This window comes from Leptonychotes weddellii, chromosome 3 (genome assembly GCF_054177405.1).
Source record: "Leptonychotes weddellii isolate Sample4059 chromosome 3, ASM5417740v2, whole genome shotgun sequence".
Taxonomy (NCBI): domain Eukaryota; kingdom Metazoa; phylum Chordata; class Mammalia; order Carnivora; family Phocidae; genus Leptonychotes; species Leptonychotes weddellii.
Genome location: NC_138371.1, coordinates 94,631,867 through 94,647,317, shown reverse-complemented (window position 1 = coordinate 94,647,317; position 15,451 = coordinate 94,631,867). Strand labels below are relative to the sequence as shown.

Here is a 15,451-nt window from a genome sequence, read left to right as displayed (position 1 = left end):
GACACACACACACACACACTCACACACTCTTACACTTGGAATCTCGTGATTTAAAAATGTTAACACACGATCAAGAGGGGAAGGAATAAAGCGGCCTTATTGAGGGCCAGACCGTAAAACCAACCTTGTTCATTTTCTCTGTATGGTGAAGTATAAATTTTGCTCCAGTTAACTTTGACAGAGCTTGGTCAAGGAAAGAGGAGACTGGAAGACACTTAGGATATAGTGTCTCTCAGTCCCCTCCCGTCCCCCCTCCCCGTTGCCTTGTTTTGTCTCTCTCTGACTCTCCTCTTCTGATCACTGCAGTCGGTTGTGGGGTTGGAGTGCCGATGGCCTATCGAAGCACCCACCTCCCTTTTCTCAGCCCAACTCCATTCCCACCGCTCCCTCCCACAAGACTCTCAGGCGTTCTTACTCTCCCAGGTAACAAGCTACCTGTTAACCTTGTCTGAGGTGTCACAATATTATTGCATTTCCAGGGTCGTCTCAGGGCTTTCGGAAAGCCTCTGGCTTAGACGAGCAGGAGTAGAGCCTTGGTGAGAAGTGTGAGCAGGTGCATGATCTCTGTTGACCTGCATGAGTATGACTCCTGCTGTGTCACAGGGACAGATGACCATTTCATCAACTGACCAAATCCAGCAGCACCTAGTGGAGCAAGCCTTTTGGCCCCGGCAGAGCTGAGCTCCGCCAGAGGTGCTGGGGCAATGCCCTGAAGTCAAGGCAGGCCACAGGGGCACGGTTTCCTTCGTATTCTTCTCGGGAGGACAAGGCATGCCCGCTCAGAAGCAAGTGAGACCTGCTCTTTCCCAAAGCGTACCTGTAGCGACCAGTCCCGCTGCTGGCGATGTGGACTGATTTCTTGCATAATGTACTGCCATGTGGTGAGAGTCAGAGGACACAGATCCTGAAGGGAAGGCCCGAGAAGTACATCTCCTTGACGTGCCCTGCCCCTAGGCAGGAGCGCAGTCGGTATTCTCACAAGCCCCTGGTTGAAGGTGACGAGGTTAATGAGTCTAGAGGAAGGGGTGGGGCTTCCTTCAGATCTAAAACAGATGGTAAATCGGTGGGATAAAGTAAGGGCCACGGATTTCTACAGACAACTGTTTGAGGGTCTCTCAGGTGGTTATTATAAAGGTCCAAAGATCCGAGGACCCCTTCCCTAGAAGCCTGTAATTGCACGAGCCTGGGGCAGCCCAGCTGTCTTTGTGCTGTGTAAGATGAGTTTGTACCTGCTGATAGGATAGAGTGAAAACAAAACCGAAAAAGGTCTGTTACTTCTGAATGCCTCATAGGCGGCTTTTGCGCAGATTGACGTTCCTACTTTTGTATCCTCAACTCAGTGAAGCTGTATATTTTTAATAAAATCAGCTAAAGGTTTTAACAACATCTTTCCTTTGAAACTCTAAGAGCTTTAAGAGTAACTTCTCAAGTACAGAGAACCCTGTAATGGCTGTTTCTAGATACACAAGGTTAGGGCAAGGACACAGCAACAAGGTGACAGCTGCTGTCGTCAGTGTTAATAAAGCATGTCACCGTACTTAAACTTTTTTTTTTTTAAGGTTAGCCATGCCTCAAAGTAGAAGTCCACTTATTGACTGTGTTCCCGTACACTGACCTGTGTGCCCTAATGGGCACTGAGCTTCCCCACCGCCCAGCCACCTTCCCATCCAGCCATCAAGACCCCCTTCCATTGGGCACCTTGTTTCCAGAATCATCTTTCACGCATGCACAATAGCACAGCTCATGCTAATAAGTACCCATAACTTCTGTTGACCATCAGAGGGAGAGAGCATTGACAAGAGACTTCTCTGTTTAGAAAAACCCATCAGTTACCTACAAATAAGAGGAAATCTTTGTCTCTTTGCTTTCTGCCAAAACCGTATTGATTGCATAACAAGGAATGATTATATCCTAATTCCATTCCTCGTATCTTTTCCCTGCAAAATGACGAGGAAAATCTCAGAAAGCAAACTTCCTGTCTCTAGTGTCCCCATTCTTGGAGACCTGACCTCATGCACCTCCCCATCCACGATATATATCCTTTACAACAGGGTGAGTCCAGAGCTCTATTCTGCCTCCGTATTGGATGACATGGCCTGACCTTGGGTCGGTGACTATTGACCGATTGAGCAACTGTTCGTAATCTAAAGAATTCTAAGGAAACCTTTCTGGGGTCTAAACACAGTGTTTACAGAAGACCAGGAGCTGGCCTTTAACCTCAAGGATTATGTCCTTGAGCTAAAACAAGACAGAGTATGGGGGCAGGTGACAGACCGGGGTGTCCCTAAGCAAGTCTCTTCTGATAAGAAAAGCCGTCCCTCTTGCTGTGTTCCCTTATGGTCTGCTGGCTGAGACCACGGTATCTGTGATTCACCAGGGACTGCTTTGAGGATTTCCTTTTTTCCCCCCTACAAAATGAGGGTTCATAGGCATTGATTTGGAAAAAAAAAACAGATGCCAAAACATGAACTAGCAAACCACGTAGCATTCATTACCTGTTTCCTGTTAGAAAAAACGATACTGTCTCTCACCTGGAGCTCACACTTTTAGCTTCGTACCAAGGAGATACTTCAGACCTCAAGCTAGTGAGTCCAAAAAAAGTGTCACCACAGATTGTACTTGGTCGTGCATGTGTACTCCTAATTATTAATTGAAAGTAAGAAGGAGGAACATTAACTGGCAGGATCCTTTTATTATTTTGAAAAGAGGCTACTGTAATGCTAAAGTTCTGTGAACTGAAGTATTTTAAGACCACTCAGGGTACGCATAGTGAGATGAAATTATGTGAAAGCTAACATTATCTGAAGCGACATATGGAAAATAATATTGTGACATCCCTTAAAAAGCTGAACGTTCCGCCAGACTTCCTCTTGTCCATCTGTCATTCTTTCCATTGTTTTTTTTTTTTTTCCTTTTGCATGGGCTATGCTATTATTTTTGGTTGTCGTGATTGAAAGTATTTTAAGGCATCTTTTTTACATCTCGTATGCGTATTTTTTTGTTTGAGTCATACTCAGCTTTTATATATAAAAAATAGTGTACTGGCCAGATGTATAAATGCCTTTGTTCCCACATAAGCTGGTATTGTGGTGTTCTAGAAAGGAGGGGCCGGGAGCCCCTGTGCTCCTCAATCATGCTTTCTTCACTTTAAAGGGATGTTGCCTCATGGACAGATAACCTTATGAACTTAGCAGGGGTTGAAATCTTGAATTCTGTTCAAGTGTTTTAGTCCACCTCCTGTCAGTATATACTTTGGAATTTTAACTGTAAACGTGTTCGTTCACATTTCTTTTGTGTTTGATGCCAGAGCCAGTCTTTGAGTTGGCGTGTAGTTTTGTGAGCTCTCCAAGTACAGTTGGAGCGTGGATTTTCTTTCATTCATCAGAAAAGAAGAATGGGTTCTATCTGGGCGAGTGTTGCAATTTTAGGTAAATAGCTCCTATCTCTGAAGGGTGAGTTCAGCTGCTGTGCCCCAGCAGAACCTGTCCAGCCTTGGAAAGCACTTGGATCATTACAGCCTTGAGCCGGTAGAGGTCTGGCTACTCCCAAGTGAGAACTGTGCAAATCTTGTCTTGCTCATCCGCCCATTTCTCTTTAAAAAAAGAGAAGAAAAGGTGGGGAGCGGGCTTAGTAAATATTACTTGTTTTTAAGTTACAGGAAACTTAACCTCATTGTGAGAACGTACAGGATTGGTTGTGTTGCCCATGGGAAAGGCTCCTGCCTGCAAGTGTCTAGGTTCAGTTCCTTCTCTTGAAGATGGAAAGAGTGCTTTTCTTTAGTCTTTAATAGTGTTGTCGAATGATTACTTGTATACAGCCAAGGACTCTTTGAGTGTCCCCCTCAGGATAGCTCAAGACTTCCTGTAAGTTCAATTAGACTGACTCATCTGATCTTCTCTTGACATTTTCTTGAAACGGGTGACGCTTAAACTAACACGGGTTTTTTTTTTACTTGCCCTTGGTCGACTGTCGCTTTTTGTCTTGAGCTTTCTTTATGCTGTGCTTTATCCTGTGCTTGTCTGTGATATTCTTAGTGAGGGACCGTGGTGGGTTTTGTTCTTAGGACCACGTTTCAGTGCACTTTTCAGACCTCTGAAGGCTGCTTGTTGACATGCTGCATTATACCCGAAGGCTGGCTCTGTGGGACTTTTGCTCTGTTTCATGTTTTGCTCTGCACGGCCAGCTAAAGGAACAATAGTTGACATCACTTTTCTGTAAGGGACAAATATTTCTTGCTTTTTGAAATACTTTTAGACATCCATCTAGGAATGTGACTCCTCTGTAGAAGGTCTGTTTTTATTTTATTTTATTTTATTTTATTTTTTAAAGATTTTATTTATTTATTTGACAGAGAGAGAGATAGTGAGAGCAGGAACACAAGGAGGGGGAATGGGAGAGGGAGAAGCAGGCTTCTTGCCGAGCAGGGAGCCCGATATGGGACTCGATCCCAGGACCCTGGGATCATGACCTGAGCCGAAGGCAGACGCTTAATGACTGAGCCACCCAGGCGCCCGAAGGTCTGTTTTTATTATAAAACACGTAAACGTAAGCATCTTGGAAGAGTTGGTATTCACAGCAAGCGCCAGGGTTAGATGGCATGAGAGATGGTCCGAGCCTTTCGGTAGGGTGGATCTGACTTGGAATCATTTTTGAATGTCGGGTTTTATTTCAGAAGTTTCTAATACTGGTAAGCATAACCCTGTCTTGTGAGGTCATTTGCTTTGCTCCTCCGAAACTTGCTTGTAATACTAGCTTTAATTTGAAACGCCTGTCCCTCTTAATCTGTTTGTACATTTGAGACCAGTAACAACCAGACTCCTCGTTTCCATCTTCAAGATATGAAAGTTATTTTTCCACTTTCATTACCTCGTGCATTGTCACCAGTTGTCACCCTTTGAGTTCTTGCATTCTCGTGGTTATTGCTGTTCCCCACTGGTTCTTACCGAGTGCCGATGTAGTTTGGGGCCTGGTTTGACAACACGGATAATTGTCCAGTGGTGGTGCTCTAACAGGTGTCTCCTTTTCATTCCAAGTCACCTAAAGATATAAAACTATAATCACACCTTACTCCATAAACCGTTGGAAGTAATTTATGCCCATAGCTCAAATACATTCATATGCTTCAATTTAAGAAACACACTATTTTTGATCTTTAGCATGCTGGAGTATGATACAGAGAACCTGAACTCTGAAGAAATTTATAGTTCTCTGCGTGGAGTTACGGAAGCCATTGAAAAGTTTAGTTTTCGAAGCCAAGAGGATCTGAATGAGCCAATTAAACGGGATGGCAAGAAGGACTGTGATATTGTAAGTATCCCCAGGCTAGCAGAGAACGGTATTTCAGTTAAGTGATAATTCTGAAGATTGACCACCGTGAATACTGAACTTCATCATTATTTTTATCTTGCAGTTAGAATAATATTATTTTAAGAGGCCCAAGGTAACTTTATAAAATTTTGAGTAACTCTCAGCTGTCTGTGAAAAATGTAAACTACCTTTTTCTGCCCTGTTTGCTTTTGTTTATCCCGGACATATTTTTGTTCCTGTGACGTGACAAAAATAGTAGGCCCGAATCGGACACCAACATGGCTTTCTGGAAGCTCTAGTCTCATGCAGAGGGAGGCAGATCAGTGGGAAATCAGTGGTGTGGCGGGGATTGGTCAGGGCTCAGTACTGAAGAGACATGCTGGGCCAGTCTTTGTGCTCAGGAAGGGTCAGCGGGAGAGATGTTTGCAGCCTTGGAGGTGCATGAAGCAAAGGGTCAAAGGGAGTTTGGACAAATAGGAGGGAGGCCCTGTGAGAAAGCAGGGAGATGGCAGTGGGCACGGCAAGATTTCCCTTTGTGGGTGGCTGATGTGGAGAGAGTGGGCATATCATGTTGGTGGCGAGGTTTGGGGAAGAGGCTGCAGAGGTTGGCTCAGGAAGGGCACTCACACCCAGGGGACTTTTCTGCCAGTGTCTTAACTTTACTCTGGCGTCAATGGAGAGTCTTTGAAGAATTTTTTAACCAGGGAAGCGGCATGGTCACACTTACATTTTAGAAAGATTGCTGTCACAAAGAATGCCTCTGGAGGAAGTAGGGTTGGGAGGGCATGAGCTGAAATACTAGAGTCAGAAGTCTGTGCCTAGGACTCTTAAGTGCTGGGGCAGTTTAGTGAGATAATATCCTAGAAGGAGAGAAAAAATGTATGTCATCCCCTTTGGAACATAATGAATTCGGTTTTGAATATATGTGACTTGAGGGGCCTATGGAATATCTGAGTATATGTATCCCGTAGGCCTTTGCAGGTACCAGTCTGGAGTTTAGGCTGGCCGTTCAGGCTGGGGATAGAGATTTGAGAGGCATTGACTAGTTGACTTGATGATAACTAAAAAGTGAGTGAAATCAACCAAGTAAAGGGTAAGGACAAAATCCAAAGGATCATCAACACTAAGGGAAAGACGGAAGAAAAGGAGTTGAAAGAAAAGCTACAGGTTATTGTGTGGGAGACCAGGAGAGTGTGGTGTCAGAGAACTTAAGGAAAACTTCTGGGAAGGACCTTCTAGCCAGGGAGAGGGACCAGTCAGATGTGGAGTGAAAGGGCTCCATTGGATTTTTTTTTTTCTAACTGCATTAAATATGACCAAGTGGAAATTGAATTATTGAACAGGCTCAGAATTCAACATCTTAGCTGCTTGATGATCAGAGTGTTAGCAAAGACCACAGTGGATATAAAAATGCATTAAGTGTGAAAGATTTGGGAACTGGTATGTCTCTTTGGCTTGATAAGTGACTCAGTCTAATAAGACAGACATCCATAAGGATGAATGTCAGATCCACTGGGAAGATGGTTCCCAAAAGCAGAGATGAAAACATTCAACATGTGGGAAAAAGTCCATCCTTATGAGTGATTACAGAAATACAATAAACATATTTTTGAGGTTCCACTTTACTTCTAAATTGTTCCACTTTGTTTCGAGTAGAAATTAAAATATTTAATGCTAGAAAGGATATAAAAAACTAGTAGAATATTGGTGGCATGGGAACTTGATACAGTTGCTTTGGAGCTTAGTAAATTATATTTAGCATAAGTGATTTTTTTTTTTTTTTAAGAGAGATAGAGTGAGTGGTGGGGGTGGGTGGGTAGGGGGTGAAGGGGCAGAAGGAGAGAGAGAATCTTAAGCATGCTCCACGATCAGCTCAGAGCCCAACATGGGGCTTGATCTCATGACCCTGAGATCATGACCTGAGCCAAAACCAAGAGTCAGACACCTAACTGACGGACCCACCCAGGTGCCCCTCAGCCTAAGTGATTTTAAGTTTCATATCCTTTATCCGTAATATAACTTTTGACAATCTACGCTAAATAACAAACTCAGCAAAAGGAAAGAAAGTTATTATTTACAGTGTAGTTTATCTCAGCATTATCTATAACAAAACCCAGAAACATTAAAAAAAAAAAAGTAGAACGGGAATAGTTGAGTAAATCTTATTAGAACACAAATGGAAATAGTGGTGTGAGTAAACATTGTGGTTACAAACAGTGTTTGCATGGGACGTTATTACACTGCGAGGAAAGCAAAATATGTGGGCGTGTATACTCTGATTCCCATTCCACGCAATCTGCGGGAAGAGAAGGATGGGGATAATACACAGTTTAAAAAGGAAGATCTTTTGTTTTGGTTTTTGTTAAAAGTGATTAGAATTAGGATGGGTTAGCTTTATTTTTAAAATGTCTGAGGTTTTTAAAACCCTTTCTCCTAAGTTCTTTCATTATAATAGTATGTGTTTTACTTTGAGAAGAGAGTTACAAGGAGAAAAAAATTAAATCGTCCATGAATCATCTTCCTACCGCGAGAAAAGCCCCAAGTCTTATTTTGTTCAGGTCTACCCATGGATTATATATCCTTTTAACATCTTAATAGTTAGCAGAAAATATTTTTTGGTGGTGTTAAAAACCAGATACATCCCAGCAGTTCCACTAGGTATGTGTCCAAAAGCATTAGAAGAAGGGACTGGGACAGATAGTTGTACCCCAGTGTCCGTGATAGCATCCTTCATGGTAACCAAACTGTAGAGAAGCAGTCAAGTGTCCAGCAGATAAATGGATAAACAGAATGTGATATATGCATCCAGTGGAGTATTATTCAGCCATAAAAAGGAATGTAATATTGACGCATGTTACAACATGAATGGACCTTGCTTAGACCAAGTGAAATAATTCAGAGACAGAAAGTAGAATAGGGGTGACCAGAGCCAGGAGGGGTGGGGAGTTATTATTTACTGGGTACAGAATTTTGGTTGGGGAAGATGAAAAGGTTTGCCCAACATATAATGTAGTGGTCATGGTTATACAGCATCTCGACTGTCTTTAATGTCACTGCATTGTACACCTATGAATTAAATGATTAAGATGATCTATGTATATTTTGCCACAATTTTAAACTGGCTTTTTTTTTTTTTGGCCACAATTTAAAAAAATGCGTAAGCACAAAGTGAAGGAGATATATCTTGTCAGCAGCACAAGTCAGACACATGCCCCAGCAGTCACCCAGTGTGGTCTGGCTGCCTGGAGATGGCTCTACCGTGGTTACATAGTCAGATGGTGGGGGTGAGGAAAGTGAGGGTTTGCTTTGTTCCCGGCAGTTGGCCCACACTAGCTTGGTTGTACTGCCGCCCTGCAAAGGGAGCCAGACAGGCCGGTCAGTGCTCCTCAGGAGAAGGGACCCCCTGGGAGTGAGGGGGGAGTCTTGTACACCAAAGTACAAGGGCTAAAGGACACCAAGGGTTTAATTTGTTAAGGACAAGTCTCAGAATTATATTAGGAATGAGGAGCCTGGGTGGCTCAGTGGTTAAGCGTCTGCCTTCGGCTCAGGTCATGATCCCGGAACCCTGGGATCCAGCCCCACATCGGGCTCCCTGCTCCGCGGGAAGCCTGCTTCTCCCTCTCCCTCTCCCCCTGCTGGTGTTCCCTCTCTCGCTGTGTCTCTCTCTGTCAAATAAATAAAATATTTAAAAAATTTTTAAAAATTAAAAAAAAAAAAAGAATTAGGAAGAAAAAGTTTCAGAAAATAGCAACAAAGCCTATTCTTTGACCCAGCATAAAGCCCAGCTGAGAGTCACAGGTGTCCAGGGGGTGATCGGCCTCTCGGATACAGAGTTCTCCGTTGCTAGAGATTAGTAAGCATTATTTGGCTTTGGGGGAGTATATACAAGGATATCCTGGATGGTTGGGCTGCTTTAGATCTTGTGGTGGTCTTCGGGGGAGCGTCTCACGTTGGTGGTGTGTCAAGGCCTCACTGAGAAAATCCTGCTGTTCATGAAGAAATGATGGGCGGCGGTGCTGGTACACGAGATTCCTGGAGAAATGTTTGAGTAAAAGTCATCACCAAGTACAAAGTAAAGCAGCCTTTATGTGTAAATGAATGAATGAAGGGGTGAAAACATAAGCATATTCGGTTCCCGGTAAGGTAGTTTATGGATTAGATGTTTGCAGATTGAAATTCTAGTAACTGTCCTTCCGTCGGTGGCCAGATTTCAAGTGCAAAGTCTGGCTCTCCTGATACTTCTGAAGAGGTAAAGGAAGAGCGTGTTCAAAGTCCTAAGCAGGAACTGCCCGTGTGCTGTGCTTCAGGTGTCCCGCGATGGTGGAGTTGCCTCGCCTGCCACTGAGGGCCGGGGAGGCAGTGATGTGGTGGAAGGAGGCAGAACAGCTCTGGATAACAAGACGTCCCTCCTCAACACCCAGCCTCCACGCGCCTTCCCAGGGCCGCGGGTGCGAGACTACAATCCGTACCCCTACTCCGACACCATCAACACCTATGACAAGACCGCCCTGAAGGAGGCCGTGTTTGATGATGACATGGAGCAGCTTCGAGACGGTTCGTCTTTCTTTGCTTGATTCTGCCCCCCTCCCCCCGCCCCCATCCAAAAGTGCTTTCTGTGGGGCTTTCTCCTCTTGTCAGAGCAGCTCTGGGCCAACAGGGCAAACCTAAATGGACGTACTGGGTCTGCTCTGGTTAGCCGCTTGCTCAGCGGCTGCTCACTGAGCTCCTGCCTTGTGCTTAGGCATGGAAGGCACAACCGTGAGCGAAAGTATGCACAGTGCCTGCCCCCCGGGAGCTTACAGCCTCCTCCCGGAGACAGTCATGAAGTTGGAGTCACACAGCTCTCCGGAACTCGGAGCTGTGACACCGTGCGGTGAAGGCAGGTCAGCTGTGCCCATGAGGAAAGGCTTCCCCGAGGAGCCGGGGCCTGAGTGCAGGTCAGAAGCACGAGGGGAGTAGCAGTTAGCTACTGCTGTTAGGGCGCAGAGGCCCCTGCTGTGCCCTCTCCCAGCCCTGAGCTGTGGGAGTACGATCCTGTAGCAGCCACTGAGAGGCTCCCTTCTTCTGTCACCAGCGTTTTAACCAGCTCTTCCTGGAGTTGCTTTAGGTTGACTTCTGTCCTGTGGTTTGGAGAGAGGGAATCTGGCACATACTGAGCTCCTGTGTTAACATGGGCTTGCTGCTGAAATCAGTGTTTTACCTGTATATCTAATGAGGTAGAGTGGATTATTCCTATTTCACAGATTAAAAATCTAAGGGTCCGGAAAGATTAAATTACTTGTCCCCAAATATACTTGGCATGGAACAGAACTAGTCTGCTGTCTTGTTTTGTTTTCTGACACTTGTGTTAAGACCCATTATCCATTATTGAGTAATAAGTGAGTCAAGTATGCGTTGGTGTGATGGTATTTTCATCAGGAACTTAATTATTTCCTTTTCACCTGATTGTCATGTTCACTTAATAGTCATTTTTAAAAAATTATATATTCTCTTTGTTTCCAAACCTTTTGTGTTTTAATTTTGAATGGAGAATTAAATCAGAACCCTGAATTAGAACTGTAAACAGCATTCAATGTGTGTAATGAAATGGGTAGCTTGCTGGGGACAAGGAGGCAAATGAGGCACAGTCCCTGGCCTCAGAGAACTCAAGGCCTGTCAGGGGAAACAGACTTATCACAGTGGGCCTGGAAAGAGGGGCCACACTAGAGCAGATGCTGGTTTCAGTGGGGATACAAAAGAAGGAAGACTGGGGGGCGCCTGGCTGGCTCCCTGGCTGTCTGCAGAGCTTGTGACTCAATCTCAGGGTCGTGAGTTCAAGCCCCACGTTAGATGTGGAGCCTCCTTTTAAAAAAAGAAGGAAAACTGTGCTCTTTCAGTGGCTCAGACAGTGATGGGATCCTAAGACAGTAGTGAAGTCCTTCAGTTGTCTCAAGGCACATCCCCTGGCTCTTACTTGCTGATTGCCAATGGGTAGCAGCTCCTTAAATTCCCAAGGGATCCCCGTGTGTGTTTCCGGGGCCATGGGCTAGGGGTATGATGGTTATTATGAATTGCCCTTTCGTGGAGTAGGGAGCTGTTTCCTTTCATTGCTCATAGAATTGATAACATCATTTAAGTTAACCCATTTGTAGCTCTCGTTTAAGATAGAATAGAGATTGGACTGGGTGTTGGTTGTTATCTGTTCACCATCTGTATACTAAAAGGCTTAAAGGAAAAAAAAAAGGCTCAAAGAGAAAGGTGGGAATGCAGGGGGGAAAGATCAAGTTCTTTAACATTTCAAACTTCCTGCGTGTGTGTTCCCCTATCTTAGATGCTAAAGAAAAAAAAAGTATGCAAATACAAATTTAAGTAGTTTCTAATGATTTGTCTTTGCCTTTTCATCCTTTGTATTGAAAGGGAATGTTCAGAGTTGAGGTCTCTTGAAAGAACATGGGAAGAGAAAGGATGTCTTCCATGGTTGAAGTCCCTGCGAGTAATTTTGCTAAGTGATCTTGGCAAGTTTAGTCTGTAAATAGTCCAAGAATGGTCTAAACATCTTGATTAGTATTTTTGTTTTCTGTGCTGGTTACTAAGCTCTGGATATTGGGGCAGGGAAGGGATGTTAGAGGATCAGCTGTGACGGTGAGGAGGGCCCTGAGGAAAATGTGCGTGCTTTGGTGGGTGTGATAGCGGGAGGGGGCTGTCCGGTGGCAGCCTGACTTCAGACTGCTGCGCTGGGGATAGACTTGGCGAAAGAAGACCATAGAGGAGGGTCTATTAGATGGTTCCTCCTGTTTGTCTGAAATGGGAGGGGGCAAAAGATGGTAAGGAAGGGTTAAAGACATTGATGCCTGTTCTCACATCTCTGTTTTCACAGCTGGGGTGGTGGCCTGCTGAGGGTATAGAGAGTGAGGTGGTTCAAAGCCGGGTGGAGGGCATGGCAGCAGGGATGGAGGAGAAGCTGCCTCTGGAAGAGCAGGGAGCCAGTGGAGGGGAGCTTGAGCATCCCCAGGGGCGCGTCCCCAACCGGGGCTTCCCTTGTGATGTGACTTGTCTCGGTGTCTCCCCAGTACCCATTGACCATTCTGACTTGGTGGCTGACCTTCTGAAAGAGCTGTCCAACCACAACGAGCGGGTGGAGGAACGGAAAGGTGCCCTGCTGGAGCTGCTCAAGATCACCCGGGAAGACAGCCTGGGCGTCTGGGAGGAACACTTCAAGACCATTCTGCTCCTGCTGCTGGAGACGCTCGGGGACAAAGATGTGAGGCACTTTCCTCGTCCTTATGTTTCCCCCCTTCCCGGGGGACGGGTTATTGAGTCCTGTTCTCCTTGAGTTTGGCTTCAGCTTTACTTTCTGTATTGTGCCTACTATTTACATCAAAACATTTTTCAGATATTTTCTGAGCAGCAGTTAGTGAGGTCATGTTTTGGTCAGAGACAGGCCCCATTCCTAGCTTATTATATGCAAGTTTTTTTTGTAATCGGGTTTGTAGGACCTGAGGGAAACTTGTTCCTGCTTCAGGTTACCTTGTCTAACACAAAATTTCCTACGACTTTGTTAGCATGGAATGTTTTTTTACAACGAGCTCTTTTCTGTGTGAGTTTTATGTTTCATGTGTAATTGAGAAGGCGGCAAGTTCATTTTTTAAAAGACCCTACTAGATGCTGCCTTCCATGAAATTCTGTGTAGGTTCAGCCCTGCATATGTGAGCAGTTCTGGTGGTCTTCATTGGTCAAGCAACAAGTTCTGGAAGTGTGGATTATTTTCTATTATCTTCTTTATTATTTTTAAAATGAAAAACCCTCTTTGCCCTGTGACATTTAAATGTGGCCCACAAGGCATTTGTACCATGCCTGGTCTGTAACCCACCCATGTTCATTATCCATCCACGTAGATGACTCTGACAGGAGGGAGCAGCCTAGTCAGAGCCCTGCCTTCACCCATCTGTGTGCTGGTCCCTTATGTGGAGACAGCAGTAAATGTTGGGAATTGTCTGAATTATACTCTAGAAGTAAAAGTCCATCTCTGTACTGGGCTTTGTGTAGGCTGGCAGAAACAGCAACGAAGTAGGTGTGGTGAAGAGTTCAAGGGCAGGACCGGGTGGATTTGGAGGAAGCTCAACACAGCCCACGGTATAGGTCACACTCAGGGTCACGTTGATGGTGACTTTGTTGGAAGACAGGTGCGCGTGGGGCTGGGGAGTGTCATGGTGACTGATTTCTTTCATGCTTCGGGTTAATGATTTGGTGTACAGATAGAAGGACAGTGATGAAAGGGCTGTATTAACTTCCTTACACAGAGTATTGGCTGCTGAAGCCCGTCTGCTTGGTCGGCCTTCGTTGGTAGATAAAGTGATGTCACGTAGAGGGCAGGTGGATGGTGTGTTAGTGTGTGAACTGTACAGATGAGCGACGAAGAATCAGGATGTACTTTTTGGCTCTGTTTGGTGTAAACCCCATTTTCTTTTATTGAGATTAGGAGTCTGTTTGAAATGGCTTTCCTCCAAATGGTGAGACTCGGGCCTCAGACAGCTCGAGGTGTGTACACATCCCCTTCCCCTGTGATCTCATCACACAGAAGGTCGGGAGTAACGACAGGTCTGCGGCTGTCTTAGTCCACAGTCTTACAGGTCGTGTTGATGAAATGGTTACATGCTTTTTACCCGTTCTTTTGTACATTTTACAAACGGGTAATTTGCATATCTAAGCCTCAGGAAGTCTGGAAATCCCCCAGGAGATGGATAATGAACTTAGATGTATCGTCCTCGTCCAGTATCATTTGGTCCTCATTTGGCTCATTCCAGAAACCTTCATCAGGTCCCTCTTAGGTGCTAGGCCCTGGGAACGTCAGCATAGGCACAGCGCCTGCCTCCTGGAGCTGGCCCCTCAGCCTGGGCCACATAAGCAGTGGGACCTATGTTGGGGTTCCAGCAAGGTGCCGGGGAAGCCCAGGGCTGGGTGCTTGGCTCTGCTGGACGCTGCTGGCTGGCATGTTCACTGAAGCGCTGGGTAGCGTTTGCTAACATCTTCCTTTCCTTTTGTACTCCAGCATTCCATCCGAGCACTAGCATTGAGAGTTTTACGGGAAATTCTGAGAAACCAGCCAGCAAGATTTAAAAACTACGCCGAGCTGACCATCATGAAGACTCTGGAAGCCCATAAAGATTCCCATAAGGAGGTGAGCCAGGCCTCTGGTCTAGGAGTGCTGAGCAGACGAGTCTGGGGTGCACTGAGGATGTGGGAGGAGAGGAGGAGTGTGGATCACTATATGGCCCAAGACAGGGAGTCGCTGCCTTTGAGCTGGGCCCCGGGCCGTGATACCGGGTGAAGATCCCACTGCTGGTGTGACGGCTGAGCCCAGGTGCAGTGGAGGGCCTGGTGCCACTTGGTAGGTTCCTGATTGCCTTTCCACCTGTACAGAAACTGGCCTGTTCTGCTGACCTGTCCCTGAGGGATTTCTCACGTCAGTGGTTCCCATTGCTGTGGGTCAGAAGAAGGGGTGTAGGGGTCTGCCATTTCCTGGTGGCGTTCAGCACCCACCAGACTGGTGTTGGGAGATCAAGGTTGGCTTGGGAGACACAGATGTGCGAGTGCTAGGACCAGGTCTTCCTTGTTCCACAACTTCAGACAGGTTCTTTCAGCTTCCAAGCCTCAGTGTTCCTTGTGTGTAAGATGGAGGTGGATATGATCAGTTTCTCATGAGAATTAAATGAGAAGTCACTGAGGGTTCCTGGCCTAGTACGTGTTGACAGAGATGCTACAGCATGTCGGTCTTCCTCCCTCTCCTGCCCTCACCTTGTGCCCCTCTCTGCAAGATCTGGATGAACGGACACAGTCGTGTCATGCCTCTCCTCCTAGCTCCCGAACACATAAGATACTAGGAAACTGTCCTGGCACCTCAGAGGCCTACCAGGGAGCCGGAAGGACATGTTTCTGTGCCCCGCACACTTAAAACCGGCCTTAAGTGGACACTCAGTAAATCCTCATCCACTTGCTTCCTGAAGTGTCCCGCCCCCATGGCTCACCAGTTCTTTGAGTGTCTAGAGACCAACAGGGAAGATGGATGGAGCTTTCTAAGTACAAGTGATCTCAGCAGCCGATAAAAGGTACTATGGAAAATAGGGCTGTGTACTTAGAACTCTAGAAAACTTGAGTGGGTTCGACC

At 45.8% G+C, this 15,451-nt stretch overlaps 1 protein-coding gene across 6 annotated transcripts in view; it reads left to right on the top strand.

Moving 5' to 3' along the window:
- The window catches only part of CLASP1 (cytoplasmic linker associated protein 1), a 248,232-nt gene that overhangs the window by 219,124 nt on the left and 13,657 nt on the right, over nucleotides 1-15,451 (top strand). For all 6 annotated transcript variants that reach the window (XM_081814611.1, XM_081814613.1, XM_081814612.1 and 3 more), the window contains 4 exons: nucleotides 5,157-5,307; nucleotides 9,615-9,861; nucleotides 12,357-12,547; nucleotides 14,336-14,464. In XM_081814611.1, the coding sequence (XP_081670737.1) occupies nucleotides 5,157-5,307; nucleotides 9,615-9,861; nucleotides 12,357-12,547; nucleotides 14,336-14,464 (718 nt within the window). The remainder of the gene's footprint in view (nucleotides 1-5,156; nucleotides 5,308-9,614; nucleotides 9,862-12,356; nucleotides 12,548-14,335; nucleotides 14,465-15,451) is intronic.